This window comes from Schistocerca serialis, chromosome 9 (genome assembly GCF_023864345.2).
Source record: "Schistocerca serialis cubense isolate TAMUIC-IGC-003099 chromosome 9, iqSchSeri2.2, whole genome shotgun sequence".
NCBI classification, from domain to species: Eukaryota; Metazoa; Arthropoda; class Insecta; order Orthoptera; family Acrididae; genus Schistocerca; species Schistocerca serialis.
Genome location: NC_064646.1, coordinates 69,918,985 through 69,938,581, shown reverse-complemented (window position 1 = coordinate 69,938,581; position 19,597 = coordinate 69,918,985). Strand labels below are relative to the sequence as shown.

At 41.0% G+C, this 19,597-nt stretch overlaps 1 protein-coding gene across 1 annotated transcript in view; it reads left to right on the top strand.

The window, feature by feature from the left end:
* LOC126418881 (cytochrome P450 6j1-like) overlaps positions 1 to 19,597 on the top strand; it is a 141,706-nt gene that overhangs the window by 69,351 nt on the left and 52,758 nt on the right. The window contains exon 3 of the mRNA XM_050085882.1: positions 3,167 to 3,291. Within this exon, the coding sequence (XP_049941839.1) occupies positions 3,167 to 3,291 (125 nt within the window). The remainder of the gene's footprint in view (positions 1 to 3,166; positions 3,292 to 19,597) is intronic.

Genomic DNA, 19,597 nt, shown 5'->3' with positions numbered 1-19,597 from the left:
ATAGTCTCTGTACTTGCCACATCTTGTGGACTGTTGCCAGCTTCTTCATGCATTCTCTCCCTCTCTCCCTCCTATCCTTCTTCCACATAGCCACACTGCTTTTGGAGGAAAGGGGGACGCCTAAGATAGTGCAAATAGTGCACTTATCCTAAGTAAAAATAACGATAAGTATGTGCTCCATGTTTCTGAATGCCTAGATCGTTTCCTGTATTTTGTTATGCAAAGTAAACAAAAGACACGAGCTCGTGAAGTGTTTCGCGTCAATGCTTGAAGCTATACATGGCAATATAGAAGAATGAAAGGAATATAAGGCAAAAGGGGACAAATGCTGGTGAGTGTCTTTGACACCTCCTCCTCGTTATTTGTTCAGAAGTACAGGGTGTTTCAAAATCAAAATACCGGTTTTGAGGCTTTGTAGTATGAATCACATTCAACTTGCAATTATACATGATACATTAAATGAAAGGGCAACTCAGTTTCGTTTGTATACCTGTAAGCAAAAGAAAGAGCATGGAACGACCAAGACTGACTGAAGAACGTGTTGAACGAGTGAGTTTTTCACGCGTAGTCCCAAGAAATCTGTTTGGAGGGCTAGTCGTAAGATAGCAGTTCCAGTGATGCCTGTGTGCAGACTTTTAAGGAGATGCTTACAGCTATGTCCTTATGGTTTGCAGTTGCTACAATCTCTAAAGCCGAAAGACTACAGTTTTATGTGTCAACTTCACAAAAGAAATATTGCTGTGCGGCGATATATATATATATATATATAACAGGTAAACATTCCACTTGGGAAAAATATATCTAAAAACAAAGATGCTGTAACTTACCAAACGAAAGCGTTGGTATGTTGATAGGAGACAATAAAAACATACACAAACACACACACAAATTTCAGGCTTTAGCAACCCAAGGTTGTTTCATCAGGAAAGAGGGAAGAAGAGGGAAAGACGAAAGGTTGTGGGTTTTAAGGGAGAGCGTAAGGAGTCCGTTCCTGATGAAGCAACCTTGGGTTGCGAAAGCTTGAAATTTGTGTGTGTGTTTGTGTGTTTTTTATTGTCTCCTATCAACATACTGCCGCTTTCGTTTGGTAAGTCTGAGAGTCAGCAAATCGCCATGAGACGGTAGGCCTACCACTGCAAAGAGACCTTCCTATCTAAATTGAATGCATTTCCGGCCATGTCCCGGCGGAAAATTTCAAACGTGTGTTAATTCCTAAGAAACCAAACTGCTGAGGTAATCTGTCCCTAGACTAACACACTACTTAAACTAAATTGCGCTAAGAACAACACGCACACCCACGCCCGAAGGAGGACTCGAACCTCCGGCGGGAGGGGCCGGGCAGTCCGTGACATGGCGCCTCAAACCGCGCGGCCAATCTGCGAGACCCGGAAAATTTATGGACCTTTCTTTTGCGGTGAAGCAACTGTAACTGGTGTTTTTTTATCTTGATGCGCTAGAACTATGGCTCTCTCACCTGAAAGAAGGTGAAACACAGAACTTAATTTGGCAGCAAATGGTGCGCCGCCTCACTGGCATAACTCAGTATGCGTTTGGTTAAACGACTTTGTGCCCGACTGCTGTATTGGCCATAAGGGGCCGGATGACCTCCACGTTCATACACGATGGTTTTTATCTTTGAGGATTCATAAAGAACCATGTGTATGTGCCTCCGCTACCAGTTGATCTACCAGACTCTAGAAATAACATTGTCGCAACAATAGTCCAGACCAGGCGCGGCTCGTAATTAAAGGCTCTGAGGCGGAGCCGCCCCAAAATATATGTTAAAGTAAATTTCGCAAGAACTTATTACATAATTTAAATTATCAGGACGAATTTTGCATATTCCCCATTCCGATTAAAATTACGACGGTCAACGTTTTTGGAACTGTTTGTATCGATAGATGTTTTCCGAAAGGTTAGTAGTGTTTAGGCTGCGCCTTGGAATGTCCGTAAGCCGCATGTAGTAGCGGTTTCGAGGCGTGGCTTCTACATAGTACTGCTCTTTATGGGCGACCCGAAGGCTCAGAGCTTGCAGCCTAAGGGTGTCATACCAACCGCCACACATTTTTCAGGTTCCACTATCTATGTAATAAAGGAATGTAGAGTGGCCGAAACGTCGCTATCCAATCTCTGTCTCTGCACATCTCTACTACGCTTCGACGCGTCATTAATCGACGTTTAGTATTATTGTTTTGATAATATTTTACATAGTTGTTTTGTTTCTGCCATTGGCTATTTTATCCGCATTTAGAATAAGTTTGCAAATATCCCGCCAGAGTGCACTACACTACAGTAACATATCAGTACTGCCATCTAGCGAGAGTTTGATTAGTGGTTAGAGGACAAAGCGCGCGAAATTTGTCCCGTTACTTTACTTTCCTTGCTTGCTGATGCTGACTGCATTTGTTGATACCGTGTGATTTTAGAAAGTTTCTTTTTCGGAGTATATTTTGCAAGATTTTAGTGAGTTTTACTTGCTGGTGAATATCTGCGACATACCGCGAGTGTGAAAAAAGCGCAATATGAATTCAGTGTGCAATTTAATAGGTAAAAACTTGGAACACGGCCATAGGATGAAAGTGAAAGAACTTGGTGCATCCAGACCCGCATTAAAGATCTCTCCGAAACATATCTTTTCATATGATTTGCTGCACAGTGTCAGAAAATGTAATGATGACGTATAAAAACACTAACCAAAGATTTTAACTCGAAGTTAGCTTCTAACGATATTTAATACCTGATTATAGAAGATACAGTACGTAAAATTATGGGCAGAGAGTGATCTGCTCACCCCCTCCCCCTGAATTCTTAGTTGTTTATGTCAGACTAGTCTGTAGCGTAACCCGAGGTCTATGTTGGCTCCGATCGATAAATGCCGCAGCCTTCCCCAATATAGAAACCACAAGCCGCGCCTGGTCCAGACACACTGCTCACGGCTTGGGAAGAACTCGCCTGTCGATTCGATGTGTGACAAATGGTGGTCACATTGAACACTTGTAAGAAAAACTGTTTGAGTTGATCTTTCATTTGACATACTATTTAACATTATATATTGAAAGTAACGAATGCTGCAAAGCCCTAAAACCTGTACACTCACTTTGAAGCACCCTGTACAATCTGGTGAGGTACATATGGAAGTAGAGTAAAGATGAGTCTCCTTCAACAGGTGGAAGACATTACGTAGTGTGATGACACCAGGTTTCACCTCCGGTAAGATGAAGCGCATGTTCCAGTTGGTCGAAGAGTGTGGACGGGACTTGGTTGAACATCTGACAGCAGCTACGAAAGAAGGTATGGCAGCTTTTTCAGTGTTATCACTATTGTTGTTTGTATTATATTACCGTATTTGAAGATTGCTATGATATGAATGAATAAAGAAAAATATGGAATTTAATGTTCCTGTGACCTATAGTTGTCCAAAACGAACAATATCAATATTCAACAGCTATTTTGAGATGCACTGTTGAATGAAGGACTCTTGCATGACTTAACAATTTTCAGCTGCAGATACCCATATTTCTCCAGCTTATTTTATAATGTTGTCCCTCTGTGTTTGCCTGTTGTCGACATACCTGAGTTCTCTTTCAATTCTGAGTTTCACAATGTCTGTACGAAGTTTAAGATAAGCCGTAGGACCGACGTATACACTACACAAAACGTCGCATGATCGTACAGGCAGTAGTACATAGCGGTCAAAACTAGAAAAAAGTCCTGAAACGTATGTATAGAAAAAGCAATAGTTTTTGAGCGATGGCCCGTTTTGTCGTACGCTCTGTCCTAGCCAAAGGTCTGTTTGCATCACAAGAGGCAGGCCTACTCAGTGTAGGTACATCTCAGTTTTACATTTCCATCAGCCCTCATTTGTATCCCGCAAGGTACGGTCACTTATTCTGGAACGCTTCAGCACTTCATTAGAAACTTCAGCACTTCATTAGAAAATGTCTTTCAAAATGATGCAAAGTGGTAATTGTCCATACCTAGGAGAGAGGATGAATCTACGAGGGTAAGTCAATTATTATCCGCAAAGTAGTTATAAAATTTTATTGTAATCAAATAGGAAACTTACAATAACATCACTTTTGGACATAGTCTCCTTGCATTTCCACGCACTTGGTCCATCGTTGTACAAGCTTCCTGATGCCCTCATAAAAGAAGGTTCTCAGTTGAGCCCTGAGCCAGGAATGCACCGCTTATTTCACTGCTTCGTCCGAGGCAAATCGACGGCCCCTTAATGCCTGTTTGAGTGGACCAAATAAGTGAAAGTCAGAAGGGTAAGATCAGGTCTATATGGAGGATGATCCAGTACTTCAAATTTGAGTTTCTGGAGCGTTTCAGCAGTGTGGGCAGCAGTATGCGGATGGGCATTGTCGTGCAACAACACAACACCTTTTGACAGCAATCCTCAGTGTTTGCTTCGAACTGCAGGGTTTAGCCTGGCAGTAAGCATCTCGCTGTAACGTACACTGTTCATTGTTGTGCCCCTTTCCCCATAATGTTCCAGTACTGGACCTTGTGCGTCCCATACAACCGTAAGCATCAGTTTTCCCGCGGACGGTTGGGTCTTGAACTTTTTATTGCACGGCGAATTTGGATGTTTACACTCCATACTCTGCCATTTACTCTCCGGCTCGTAATGATGGATCCATGCTTCGTCACCAGTAATGATCCTGTCTAAGAAGTTGTCCCCTTCATTACCATAGCGATCCGAATGTTTTTTTGCAAATGTCCAAGCACGTTTGTTTATGCAACTGTGTGAGTTGTTTTGGGACCCATCTTGCACAAACTTTATGAAACCCAAGTCTGTTGTGGATGATTTTGAAGACAGAACCGTGACTAATTTGCAGACGATGTGCCACTTTGTCAATAGTTAATCGCCTGTCTAAGAGAATCATTTCACGTGAACGCTCAATGGTTTCTTCATTTGTGGCGGTAAACGGTCGTCCAGCTCCTTCATCGTGTGTAACACTTGTACGACCATTTTGGAATTTTTCAATCCATTCGTAGACACTCCGTTGTGGCAAAACGCTGTTCCCGTACTGTCCAAAAGTCTTCGATGAATTTCGACCCCTGATACACCTTCCGACCACAAAAAACCGATCACTGAACGTTGCTCTTCTTTGGTGCAAATAGACAGCGGAGCAGCCATGATTAACAGGCCGGCAGCGATAACGAAACTAACCCAGCAGCTTGAAAATTGCAAAGATATAACAACAAATAAACAAAGCATGCGTCATCAATGTAAAACGACAGTATTATCAGAATATAACTAAACTGCAGATAATAATTTACTTACCCTCGTATTGTTAAAGTATTCAATCAAATATTGACAGAACTACTTTTGCACTGTCGTTTTGAGAAAATTTGTCTCCCGAAACGCACTGTTTATATTGCTGGTGGGATGCAACAGATTTTAGCCGTATTCCACTGACGATAGACACAGCACATCACAATTCACACAGATTCAACAGCCTTTGATGCTTCACTGCTGCTATTCATCTACATTGTCTGATAAAAAAAAAAAAAAACTGAATCACCCAGATAACATGGTGACTGTAAGTGTAATTTCATACACGTACATTTTATCAGCAGGTATGTAAACGATTAAAGCTACAATTCTCTGTGACATGTGGAACAGCCACCAGAGTGCATCAATGTTGTTTATGTTTAGTGTTGTTACCAAAATGGTTCAAATGGCTCTGAGCACTATGGGACTCAACATCTTAGGTCATAAGTCCCCTAGAACTTAGAACTACTTAAACCTAACTAACCTAAGGACATCACACACACCCATGCCCGAGGCAGGATTCGAACCTGCGACCTTAGCAGTCCCGCGGTTCCGGACTGCAGCGCCAGAACCGCACGGCCACCGCGGCCGGCTGTTGTTACCAGGCCTGGTTGATATAAAAGTTGCGTGAACAGCGTCGGACGTTGAGTGATTACTGTGAAGGACATGGAGTCAGTGTTGTCAGCTCCTGAAAGAGTTTGAAAGGGAAACTCATTCTGGATATACTTTTAGTTGGACGGTCAATTCGTGCAATATTCAGATTTGTGGGGATCAGAGTGGCGCGATGTTGGACTTCATGGAAATTTGAGGGCACTATACTCGTCCTCGAGGTTCCAGTCGACCAAGTCTGAACACAGGAGAGATTTGCTGTATTGTGCACCAAGCAAGTCGTTATCCCTTCACATCTGCGCCTACCACTCAGAAACAAGCAATGGACTTCCTGGAGCATTCTGTGTCGTCCCACAACAATGGTCTCACACTAGCAGCTTCCGGAATATGGAATTACCATTCCAGTGTAGCGTACATTTGGAATGATGCTGTGACTGGAAAACATGGACTGCTGATGAATAGCTTTGCAATGTGTCCAGCGATGAATCATGGTTCTGCAGTACCACAAATGACTATCATTGGTGAGTATGGTGGCGACCAGGAGAGGGGTCACATTCTTCCTATGTTTTGGAGAGGCACAACAGTTTTACTCCTGGTGTCAGGGTGTGGGGAGCCATGAGGCAGATCATGGGTGATAGTAATTGAGGGATCTCTGATGACAATGGTACATATCGGACATCCTCCGTGTTCTTGTATTACCTCTCATACGACAGTATGGTGACGCCATTATTCAACAGGACAATGCTTGTCCACACATGACAAGGATTCCTGTGAAGCGTCTGCGTGATACTGAGGTATTCGTATGGCCAACAAGATCAACAGCCCCGGTTGAAAATGTGTGGAATCAGCTTGGATGTAAACTCCAAACCATTGCAAATATCGAGGATATCAAGGACCAGTTACAACAGTCTTGGGCCAGGTTGACTCAGGAAACGATACAACTGTTTTATGACAACCTTCCTGACCCAATTAGCGCAGGGATCCGTGTCATGTAGGGTGCAAAGTCATACTGATAAACGGGGTCGTTTGGCCAATTTCTTTGTAAATATGACTGGATATTGTAATCACTGAAATAACATCACATACGCTTTCAACCCGCGATGTTTCATTTCGTTTTCGCCTCCCCTCATGGGTGCTTAACATTTTTATCAGGCAGTGGAGACGTGTAGCCCATGCAGTATTTGTTCGCAGAAATCCGTGTCGAAACTCTGCCTCAGTCTCAATTCGTTCACTTCATGCACCGGACTCTGACAATGGACTGTCAAAGAGTTTAACTGCTAGGAAAAATGCATTTGCAAAAATTTTCATATTTGTCTGTTTTAAATTATTTTTGTCATATTTCGGTTTCAGATGTCATTTATAATTTTACCAACATTTAGTAAGCACGTATCCCCTCTCTGCCACAACTTGTTGTTCTGTCACCTGCTCAAGAAGTGAAAATACCTGCCAGGAGAGCGAAATGACCAGACTGAGATCAGTTATCCTAATGACAGACACACGCATATTTGTTCCCATTTATACTTTCGTTAACATCTGATGCTAAACCGAACTGAAAAGCCGCTTGTTGTCAGACATGCCAAAAAGTGCACGTCACTACTGCATGTACAGAGAACAAACTGTCGCGGTGGTGAGTGCTAGAAGGAAATCAGCGTTTCTTGCTTTCTCTGTGGCCTCACCATGGCAATGAATGGTACAGGAAGAGTAAAAACGGTCATTTAGAGAGGAAATTGGATTCGCTGGCAGAGCAGTGAGGACGCTTGAAATTTCTTTGAAAAGCTTTAGCGACTAATATTCGTTTCAGAGTTGTCTGAGGAAGAGTGGAGATGGTTCAAGTTCTTATTGGGCCTTTGTGCGACACGAATTAACGAAGCATGACACAGTGACGGGAAAAGCAATTACACCTCCCGAAATGTTAACGTCCACTCCAAAATTCCTTGCCACTGGTGCATTTAGAAATCCAATTTTATTTGTATATTAGACACAGTAGTCCTATCTGTCCAGTATGGGTCAGGAAAGCATACGTAAGATCATGAGTGTGCTACATGCCTATATCGGCAGTGCTTGAGCAACGCGCGGCTCTATTTAGAAATCGGGGTGCGATTTGTGCTTGTACCAGTGGGGGGATGTCTTAGGGGGTTAGTAGAATTATATATGTTACTAGCTTGGAACGTGGCGTTACCCGTGGTTAAACAGATACTTATAAATAGATGTTAATGCCGAAACTCACTATTCACGCATATGCACTATCAGGCAAGCCATCCCTTGTTATATCTTTAAAAGTACATTATAGGTAAAGCTTATTTACAAAATCATCTACATACAGATATACGAGGGGAATTCAAAAAGTAGAGGCACATTTGTGAAAAGCTGTACTTATTCTGATGATAGAAAACTGAAACATATTAATAATATTATTAGTAACACTTATTAAAAACTTTGAGTGTTCGGCTCCACAAATTTAAATTATATGTAAAGTCTTACTCCAGTGCGTGGGAAATAAACGTCCCAGGTTGGGATGCATAAACTAAAACCAGACGAGGGGATGGTCTGATGCAGAGGGGGGGGAAATCCCCCCATCCCCCCCCTGCAAATCGCACACTGTTAGAAATGTAGCTTGATATAGTCGTAGGGTCAGGCTGTACATGTCTGCTTTCATGCCCAGTAGCTAAACTCACAGCAAAAGACTTACAGCAGTGCTCGTGATGTCTAAATATCTAAGCATTGGCAGGTAATGCAGTTTTTTAAGTCAAACAAAATGCAATGAAACTTAGTAATAGAAATAATAAAATTGTTTTATTCTAATGTATAATTGTCAGCAAAAGGTTTAAATTGAATGAACTGTTTTATTCAGTCAGTCAAACATAGAAACTGTTAAAAACGGTGGTCCTACAATAGACCAATAAAACGTGAAATAATATAATTCTCCAATGCACTGAAGCTTGCTTATATGCGTAAATACACCGAAGCGCCAAAGAAACTGGTATACGCATGCGGATTCAAATACAGAGATACGAGGTGCGGCTAGAAAAAAACCGGACTGATGCTGGAAAAAACATTTATTTACAATTATTTACAATTTCATGTTATCTCCTTCAATGTACTCTCCTCCTCGGTCTCTACACCGCTCCATACGAATTTTCCACTGTTCATAGCAATGCTGCAGATCATTTTCGGTAAGTCCATACATTACTTCCGTCGCTTTTTCTTTTACTGCTTCAACAGTCTCAAATCTAGTTCCTTTCAAAGCTGACTTGACTTTAGGGAAAAGAAAAAAGTCACAGGGGGCCAAATCAGGTGAGTAGGGTGGATGATCTAAGATGGGAATGTTGTGTTTTGCCAAAAACGTCTTCACTGACAACGCACTGTGAGCTGGGGCATTGTCTTGGTGAAGGTCCATGACTTTTTTCTCCACAAATCGTTCCGTTTTCTCCGTACTCGCTCACGTAGGGTAGCCAGGACGCTAATGTAGTAATGCTGATTCACTGTTTGTCCCTCTGATACCCAATCAATGTGCACGATCCCTTTGATGTCAAAAAAAAAACAATCATCATTGCCTTGAATTTCGATTTTGACATTCGTGCTTTTTTTTGTCGTGGAGAACCAGGAGTTTTCCAATGCATCGATTGGCGTTTAGTTTCGGGATCGTAAGTAAAAAACCACGATTCATCGCAAGTAATAACATTTTGTAAGAAGGTGGGATCACTTTCAATGTTTTCCAGGATGTCAGAACAAATCATTCTCCGGCGTTCCTTCTGTTCAATTGTGAGACACTTTGGAACCATTTTTGAACACACTTTGTTGATGTTGAAACTTTCATGAAGAATCTGCCTAACACTTTCCTTGTCAACTCCTGTTAACTCAGGCACTGCTCTGATTGTTAAACGGCGATCTTGTCGAACAAGTTTACCGATTTTTTCAATGTTTGCATCAGTTTTTGCTGACAATGGTCTGCCAGTGCGAGTGTCATCACTGGTGTCTTCGCGGCCATCTTTAAATCGTTTAAACCACTCAAACACTTGTGTTCGCGATAAACAATCATCGCCGTACACTTGTTGTAACATTACAAACGTTTCACTTGCAGATTTTCCTAGTTTGAAACAAAATTTGACGTTAACACGCTGTTCTTTCTGTACACTCAACATTTTCCGACGCACAGACAAAACGTCAACTACTTAAAACAGACGCCACGGGCAGACTGAGTGCAGGAGGCAGATGAAACTCGAGCAGTAGGCGGAGCGAGAGTCACGTGACAGGCCACGCGACTTTCAGCCTTATTGCATTCGTTTTATTGTTTCACCAGTACTAGTCCGGTTTTTTTCTAGCCACACCTCGTATGTCGGCAATGCCTATAGAAGACAACAAATGTCTGGCCCAGCTGTTAGATCAGTTCCTGCTGCTACAATGGCAGGTTATAAACACTTAAGTGAGTTTGAACGTGGTGTTACAGGCGGCATACGAATGATGGGACACAGCATCTCCAAGGTAGCGATGAAGTGGGGAGTTTCCCGTACGATTATTTCACGAGTGTACTGTGAATATCAAGAATCCCGTAAAACATCGTATCTCCGACATCGCTACGGTCGGAAAATGACACTGTAAGAACTGCACCAATGACGACTGATGAGAATTATTCAACATGACAGAAGCGCAACACTTCCGCAAATTGCTGCAGATTTCAATGCCGGGCCATCAACCAAGTGTCAGCGTGCAGACCATTCAACGAAACATCATCAATATGGGCTTTCGGAGCCAAAGGCCCACTCGTTTATCCTTGATGACTGCATGACACAAAGCTTTACGCCTCGCCTGGGCCTGTCAACATGGACATTGGACTGTTGATGACTGCAGACATGTTGCCTGATTGGACGAATCTCATTTCAAATTGTATCGAGCGGATGGAAGTGTACAGGTATGGAGACAACCTCAAAAATCCATGGACTCTGCATGTCAGCAGGGAACTGTTCAAGCTGGTGGAGGCTCTAATGGTGTGGGGCGTGTGCAGTTGGTGTGATAGGGGCCCCCTGATACGACTCTGACAGGTGACACGTATGTAAGCATTCTGTCTGACGACCAGCATCCGTTGATGTCCATTGTGCATTCCGACAGGCTTGGGCAATTCCAGCAGGACAACACGACACCCCACACATCCAGAATTGCTACAGAATGGTTCCAGGAACACTCTTCTGAGTTGAAACGCTTCCACTGGCCACCAAACTCCTCAGACATGAACATTATTGAGCATATGTGGGATGCCTTGCAACTTGCTGCTCAGAAGAGAGCTCAGCCTCCTCGTACTCTTACGGTTTTATGGACAGCCCTGCAAGATTCATGGTGTCATTTCTCTCCGCACTACTCCAGACATTAGTGAAGTCCATGCCACGTCACGTTGCGACACTTCTGCGTGATCGAGGGGGCCCTACACGGTATTAGGCAGGTTGCTTTGGCTCTTCAGTGTAGAATGGTAGCATAATCCCCAGGTGCTATCCATACATCGCCGGTGCGCAAAAAACAGAGCCTCATTTCATTAACCAAACAGAACTTGCTCGCCAACTCATAAAGCCCACTTATGGCACTCAACATATTAACATGAGTGAATTCATGAGTAGATCCTTGCATTCTATTTGGTTTGAATTCCAAGGGTGCAATCGAACTAAGTTTTAAAGTTCAATCCTGTATATCATCTAATTCTCACAAAAATGTCAAAGTTCCAGTCAGCTCTCAAAAATTTCCCACTGGCTCAGAACGAATCTTAAAGTATTCGCGTGGTCACTTGCCACCCAAAATAAAGCTTTTACCGCGTTATCAGGTAAACCAAGTGTTACCTGAAGACTGTCCTGCACAAATCTTGACTACTGAACCCATCTGCCAGCTCGACACAGTCTGCAAACTCAACTTCCCCTGAGTCCTTCCTTGCTCCCAAGAGCCACTTCGTGAGCCAGAATGCCCAATCACCTCACTGTTCGCACCGGTCAGAACTAGTGTTTCCCTACCAAAAACATTCACAGTTTACTTAAATTTGTAAAATGAAAAACCATTTGTGTAGGGGAAGGTGGGGGAATTACACGCATGTGGGTAATCCCACGCAGGCTGATTTACGCAGTTTGAATGGCGCAAGCTGTTCCCAGTTGGTGCTACACCCTGCCGGCAGGAGTAACAACTACTATGCGGCTTATGCCAGCCATTTTCCAGTGGCATTGTTGGAGTAGTGAAGTATTGTTTATTTTCGGCGTGTCTCATGTAATTTTGGTCAGCTGTATTTTGCAGGGTAAGTGCTATTATAAGTTGCTTTAATGTAATTCTTGCGTATCAACTACTAACCCTAGATGAAACCTTTAATTTAATTGTAAATTTGTCCCACTATTTGAATTAGGTGCCGAGTTATGCTTGGGTTAGTCATCGAACTTACAGTGGGGTAATGCCACTCAGCTGTTGAAGTGTGTGGTATTCCCCCTTGCAGGTTATATTTTCAATACTAACGAGTTTTTTTTTAATCTCAGATGGGTAGATATTATAAAAGAAAAACCCAGAAAGCAAAATAGACGCAAGAGGAACTTTGTAAGACTCTTGATGCCATCAAATCTTGAAGAAAAGTAAGAGAAGTATCGAGAGCTTTCGGGATTGATGAAGCTACTCTGCGAACGACAATGAACATTAAAAATACCGAGGGTCCAACCCAACATTTTCGACAGAACAGGAAAATGAGATTAGGGATCATGTTATTACAATGGCATTACATGCATCCAGCTGCGAAAGATTGCATTTGAGTGTGCAGAGGCTAACTACATTGCAAACAATTTTGATAAGTCATCTAGGTTAGCTGTAAAGGATTGGCTAGCTCTGTTTTTAAAAAGAAACCCAAGTATTAGCATGAGAAAGCCTGAAGTAACTAGCATTAACAGAATACAGGCATTTAATGAAGAAGAGGTTAATGCACATTTTAAAAACTTAGAACATGTATTTGATAAATATAAATTTAAAGAGGGGCGAGTGTTCAACGTCGATGAAACGGGCATAAATACAAAACCCGAGAGAATTGCGGCTCCTAAAGGTGTTAAACAAATAGGTGGGGCCACGTCTTGGGAAAAGGGGTAAAAACGTGGCGATTTCAGAAGAGGTCTGTTTAGTTTGTAGAGAGTTTGGGAAGGATGGAGAATTATGGTACCGATGTATTTCTTGTAGTGGATGGAGTCATGAAGAATGTAGTGGCTGGAACACTCCAAAAGGTTACAAGTGCGATCTTTGCTGTATGGTATGAGAAAGTGAACTCTTTTCACATAAGAAAATGTAAAAAACGAAAATTACAAGAGATGTATCTAGAATTACATTATTTCGTTCTTAAATATACTGTTTACTATTTGTAGTAACTAATAAACAAATAAAAATAGCAAGTATTGTACATTTTTATGGTTTGTTTGTTTTTCGTGTTATTACCCAGTACTTTGCGTGTCATTACCCTCAGGGGTGGGGATTAACACGCATTTGCACTTTTTTTTATTTTAATGTTCAAAATTAAGGTACTGTTTATAACTATTTATAGACGATTGGAATATGTGGAGAAATGTCCATTGTATGGTATGTACTTATTTTCGTAGGTTTTAATGACATAACGAATGGTTCACATCGATTTTTCCTTAGGTGCGTGTATTTCCCCCACTCTCCCCTAATAACAAAGATACAAATTAGGCACATGATTTAAATAAATGTTAGCTTCCTTCAGGTTCTGTAGAGTCCAAACACAATATTCTGTACGTAAAACTTTAGTCATAAATATTCACAGATCTGTTGCATATGCACTTATGACAAATAACAAAGAATATACATCAGATCTTATCCTTATCCAATGGTATCAAATTTTATGGACAGTACCCCTTTTTTAAGTTACAACTACCTTTAATGCTGGCCAAACTAACTTTTAGTTAAATAATTAAGGAAACAGTTAATAATCAAGACAGGTGTAATAAGGTAATGTAACGGCGAGATATGAGAATTGCCAAACTGCATTCAATTGCTGTTTTAACTTTGGAGAGTACGATGGTCTGAAATCTTTACATACGGTAGTAAGAAATATATAAACCCGAAAAAAGTCTATAAATAAAATATGTATAAATGTGTGGCTTTCAGGAATGATAGCTACAGCCCTAAACTATCGTCCAGTACTATGAGAAGTTCAGCAGTTACTAATTTTAACGACATTTGTAAGAACACACATATTTGTTTATGATTATCACTTAACGTGTATAGTTTTTATGATAATTATAATAGTAATGTCTCTAAAGGTGGGACTCGGTGTCGTGAGTACTCTTGTCATCTTTGTACCTGTCCTATGATGAACCATCAAATTATTACAGAGTTAAGAAATATTTAGCTATCGCCATCTTCCAAAATGAAGCAAACGCCGCCATTGCACACGTCTTACACTTTGAACCATACTTTCAGTTGACGAGAAGCTCATCCTGGCCATCAACTTTTTCGAGAAAAACCATCGTTTATCTGCCACTGGTCGTGAATGACAGTGAAAGCCCCTTCCATCATATGCCTCACTGGCATGCCTCAACCAAGCTAACTCTTACATTGCACCTCTCAAACTTTAATCTGGCCAAACTCTCAGCAGCATACAAGTTATATTACAACTGCTAGCACCAATTTCTTTTGATGCTTCAGTGACACGAGTTTCTCTGCAGTACTGCAATGGCGGAGATTTTATTTTCTTTAATTTCATCTGCTGTTGTCTGCAATCTAATATTCAGCTTCTTTTGCTTTATACTGTACTACATTTTTTTCTGTTGAGCTAATCTTTACTTCTGTTTTTATTTTCTTTAATTTCATCTGCTGTTGTCTGATGTCTACAATCTAATATTCAGCTTCTTTTGCTTTATACTGTACTACACTTTTTTCTGTTGAGCTAATCTTTACTTCTGTTATTGAAAAGGCACAGCTTCAGTTCATATTGCTTATTTAAAAGAGTCAAGTTTTTTTTTCACCAATTTGCCATGTGCTCACTTCTTTCTTACCTAAATCACTTTGTCGGTGAGACACAGCAGCCAAGAATCTGGTGGATGCTTTGGTTCAGGAATGCCCACACTTTATCACGTCGATAGGGGTGAAACATTTCCCCCCTACCTGTGATTTAGAAACTTTGTGGAAAAGAGTTATCTGCTCATCATTTACTTTTTTAGTTTCTACAGTGCACTTTAGTACCTGGTCTATGATATAGGCATTAACCAGCTAACAGTATAGTAATTGTAGTAAAACCTGTTTTCGCGTCCTCATATTTTACGTTTTCGCGCAAATTTCGTTATTTTTTGTTAATACCATCGTAAGCCCTATTCTCTCAACTAATTGTTTCCTTGCTGTTAAAAATTTTGTATGGATAACATTTTCACTTTTTTTTCTTTTTAACCAATACCATATGCTTTAACATCGACGTTCAGCTCAATTTACATGGGAACTAGATCGTGTTCCCACCCATGCACAACTTGTAGGATAATGCTTAACATAAAACTGTATAGTTTTAAGATTTTATTTAATTTTTACATGTTTGTGTTTAACGTCCATTCTTGAAAAAGTTCATTCTTTTAATGTTGGCAAAAAACCAACAATGCACACATCTCTAGGAAAAACGTATCTGTTCAGGAACCTATTCGTAAATGTAGTAAATAAATTGGACTTATCTGCTTATTGTCATTGTCGCGTTGCTTGCTGTTGTAAACTTGTACTATATAAAGGTATTAAAACAAAAATATCTACCTTGTACCAAACATTACACCCATTTCTGAACAATCAGTATTCGTGTGCGAATTTTTGAGATTCGTTTACAAAACAAAAGGAAAATATCAAAGTGTAAGCTCCACTTGTTTCAGCAAATGTACAAAGATTTTCTACCTACAAGCATGTATTGTACGACAACAGACGTGCCCTCACTTTTGAGACCACCTCAGCACACTGGGTATCACGCAGATAGGATAGTAATACGAACACATACCAATGGCGGTAGTATCGCATACAGAAGGTATAAAAGGGCAGTGCATCGGCGGAACTGTCATTTGTACTCAAGGCGATTCATGTGAAAAGGCTTCCGACGTGATTATGGCTGTGCGGCGGGAATTAACAGACAATGAACGTGGAATGGTAATTCGAGCTATGTGCATGGGACGTTCCATATCGGAAATCGTTAGGGAATTCAATATTTCGAGATCCTCAGAAGCAAGAGTATGCCGAGAATACCATGGACAACTCAGTGGCCGACGGCCTCCGCTTAACGAGCGAGAGCAGTGGCGTTTGTGTAAGGTTGTCAGTGCTAACAGACAATCAACATTGCGTGAAATAATTGCAAAAATCAGTGTGAGATGTTCGACGAACGTGTCCGTTGGGACAGCGAGGAGAAATTTGACGTTAATGGGCTATGGCAGCAGAAAGCTGACGCGATTGCCTTTGCTATCGTACTAAAAGGTATCAGATCGATTATACAATGGTAAGACAGAGATTTAGGAACCAGGTTTTAAATTGTAAGACATTTCCAGGGGCAGATGTGGACTCTGACCACAATCTATTGGTTATGAACTGTAGATTAAAACTGAAGAAACTGCAAAAAGGTGGGAATTTAAGGAGTTGGGACCTGGATAAACTGAAAGAACCAGAGATTGTACAGAGTTTCAGGGAGAGCATAAGGGAACAATTGACATGAATGGGGGAAAGAAATACAGTAGAAGAAGAATGGGTAGCTTAGAGGGATGAAATAGTGAAGGCAGCAGAGGATCAAATAGGTAAAAAGATGAGGGCTAGTAGAAACCCTTGGGTAACAGAAGAAATATTGAATTTAATTGATGAAAGGAGAAAATATAAAAATGCAGTAAATGAAGCAGGCAAAAAGGAATACAAACGTCTCAAAAATGATATTGACAGGAAGTGCAAAATGGCTAAGCAGGAATGGCTAGAGGACAAATGTAAAGATGTAGAGGCTTATCTCACTAGGGGTAAGATAGATACTGCCTACAGGAAAATTAAAGAGACCTTTGGAGAAAGGAGAACCACTTGCATGAATATCAAGAGCTTTGATGGAAATCCAGTTCTAAGCAAAGAAGGGAAAGTAGAAAGGTGGAAGGAGTATATAGAGGGCCTATACAAGGGCGATGTACTTGAGGACAATATTATGGAAATGGAGGAGGATGTAGATGAAGGTGAAATGGGAGATATGATATTGCGTGAAGAGTTTGACAGAGCACTGAAAGACCTAAGTCGAAACAAGGCCCCTGGAGTAGACAACATTTCATTAGAACTACTGACAACCTTAGGAGAGCCAGTCCTGACAAAACTCTACCATCTGGTGAGCAAGATGTATGAGACAGGCGAAATACCCTCAGACTTCAAGAAGAATATAATAATCCCAATCCCAAAGAAAGCAGGTGTTGACAATGTGAAAATTACCGAAATATCAGTTCAATAAGTCACAGCTGCAAACTACTAACGCGAATTATTTACAGACGAATGGAAAAACTGATAGAAGCCGACCTCGGGGAAGATCAGTTTGGATTCCGTAGAAATGTTGGAAAACGTGAGGCAATACTGACCCTACGACTTATCTTAGAAGAAAGATTAAGGAAAGGCAAACCTACGTTTCCAGCATTTGTAGACTTAGAGAAAGCTTTTGACAATGTTGATTGGAATACTCTCTTTCAAATTCTGAAGATGGCAGGGATACAATACAGAGAGCGAAAGGCTATTTACAATTTGTACAGAAAGCAGATGGCAGTTATAAGAGTCGAGGGGTATGAAAGGGAAGCAGTGTTGGGAAGGGAGTGAGACAGGGTTGTAGCCTATCCCCGATGTTATTCAATATGTATATTGAGCAGGCAATAAAGGAAACAAAAGAAAAATTCGGAGTAGGTATTAAAATCCATGGAGAAGAAATAAAAACTTTGAGGTTCGCCAATGACATTGTAATTCTGTCAGAGACAGCAAAGGACTTGGAAGAGCAGTTGAACGGAATGGACAGAGTCTTGAAAGGAGGGTATAAGATGAACATCAACAAAAGCAAAACGAGGATAATGGAATGTAGTCGAATTAAGTCGGGTGATGCTGAGGGAATTAGATTAGGAAATGAGACACTTAAAGTAGTAAAGGAGTTTTGCTATTTGGGGAGCAAAATAACTGATGATGGTCGAAGTAGAGAGGATATAAAATGTAGACTGGCAATGGCAAGGACAGCGTTTCTTAAGAAGAGAAATTTGTTAACATCGAGTATTGATTTAAGTGTCAGGAAGTCGTTTCTGAAAGTATTTGTATGGAGTGTAGCCATGTATGGAAGTGAAACGTGGACGATAAATAGCTTAGACAAGAAGAGAATAGAAGCTTTCGAAATGTGGTGCTACAGAAGAATGCTGAAGATTAGATGGGTTGATCACATAACTAATGAGGAGGTATTGAATAGAATTGGGGAGAAGAGGGGCTTGTGGCACAACTTGACTAGAAGAAGGGATCGGTTGGTAGGACATGTTCTGAGGCATCAAGGGATCACAAATTTAGTATTGGAGGGCAGCGCGGAGGGTAAAAATCGTAGAGGGAGACCAAGAGATGAGTACACTAAGCAGATTCGGAAGGATGTAGGTTGCAGCAGGTACTGGGAGATGAAGAAGCTTGCACAGGATAGAGTAGCATGGAGAGCTGCATCAAACCAGTCTCAGGACTGAAGACCACAGCAACAACAACAACAACAACAACAACAACAACCACCAGCACGACATCGCCTGCAGCGTCTCTCCACGGCTTGTGGCCATATCGGTTGGACCGTAGACGACTGGAAAACAGTGGCCTGATCAGATGAGTCCCGATGTCAGTTGTGTTTATATGCAATAGACTAAAGTGCGCGTCATTTATGACGGTAGCCAAGTTTAGGTTCGTTCTGCGCATCTGACGTCACAAAACATAGTCAGCCAATGAACAGAGAACGACATTGCCAGAGTTCGACTGCAGTGCAGAGCACGGACGTGTGTCTTCAGTTTTAGAAACGTTCAGTCATAAATAAAGTAATTGAACAAAAGCAATGTCTTCATAGCAGACTTTCTTTTATAGAAAGTTTGGAAAAAGCATTCTTTATACCAATTGCTTCATATTCTATTAATTAATTAAACCAAACAAGCAATAAGCCTCCTAATTCAGGCGCTTTTTCGCAATAAAGAACAGTGGTAATTGTTTATTTCCTATTGTACTTTGACGAAACGTGAGTCATACCAACAGTGTTTGTCGGTATTTTGCGTGATATTTTAAAGTCCTCCGGGAGTAGCATTGAATGACAAGCTACGTTAGTGTAATGGTTAAAGTTTGTGGCTGCTTAGCGAAAGGTTCTGAGTTCAAAACGTGTTCGGTGTTTAATATTTTCTTTATTTAAGAACAATTACGAAGTGTCTTACTTCATGAATTTTATTCGTTTGAATGTAATTTTTTGAAATTTCTAGTGGCAACTAAAATCGACCATATGGAAAGTATACGCAGAGGTCAAATCTGCAAACCCTTCAAAATTTCGTGCAATGGTTTACTACATCTAATGCTGCATAATAACTGCGTTGAACATAGAAACAAAATTAAGTAATTTATGGGGGGAAGGTACCAGTCAAGAAGATGTGTAAAAATCAAATTTTGGGCCAAATAGTTTTTATGAAATCGAATGATAAAGTATGTCAAAGCAATCGAAACACCATGTATCTGCAC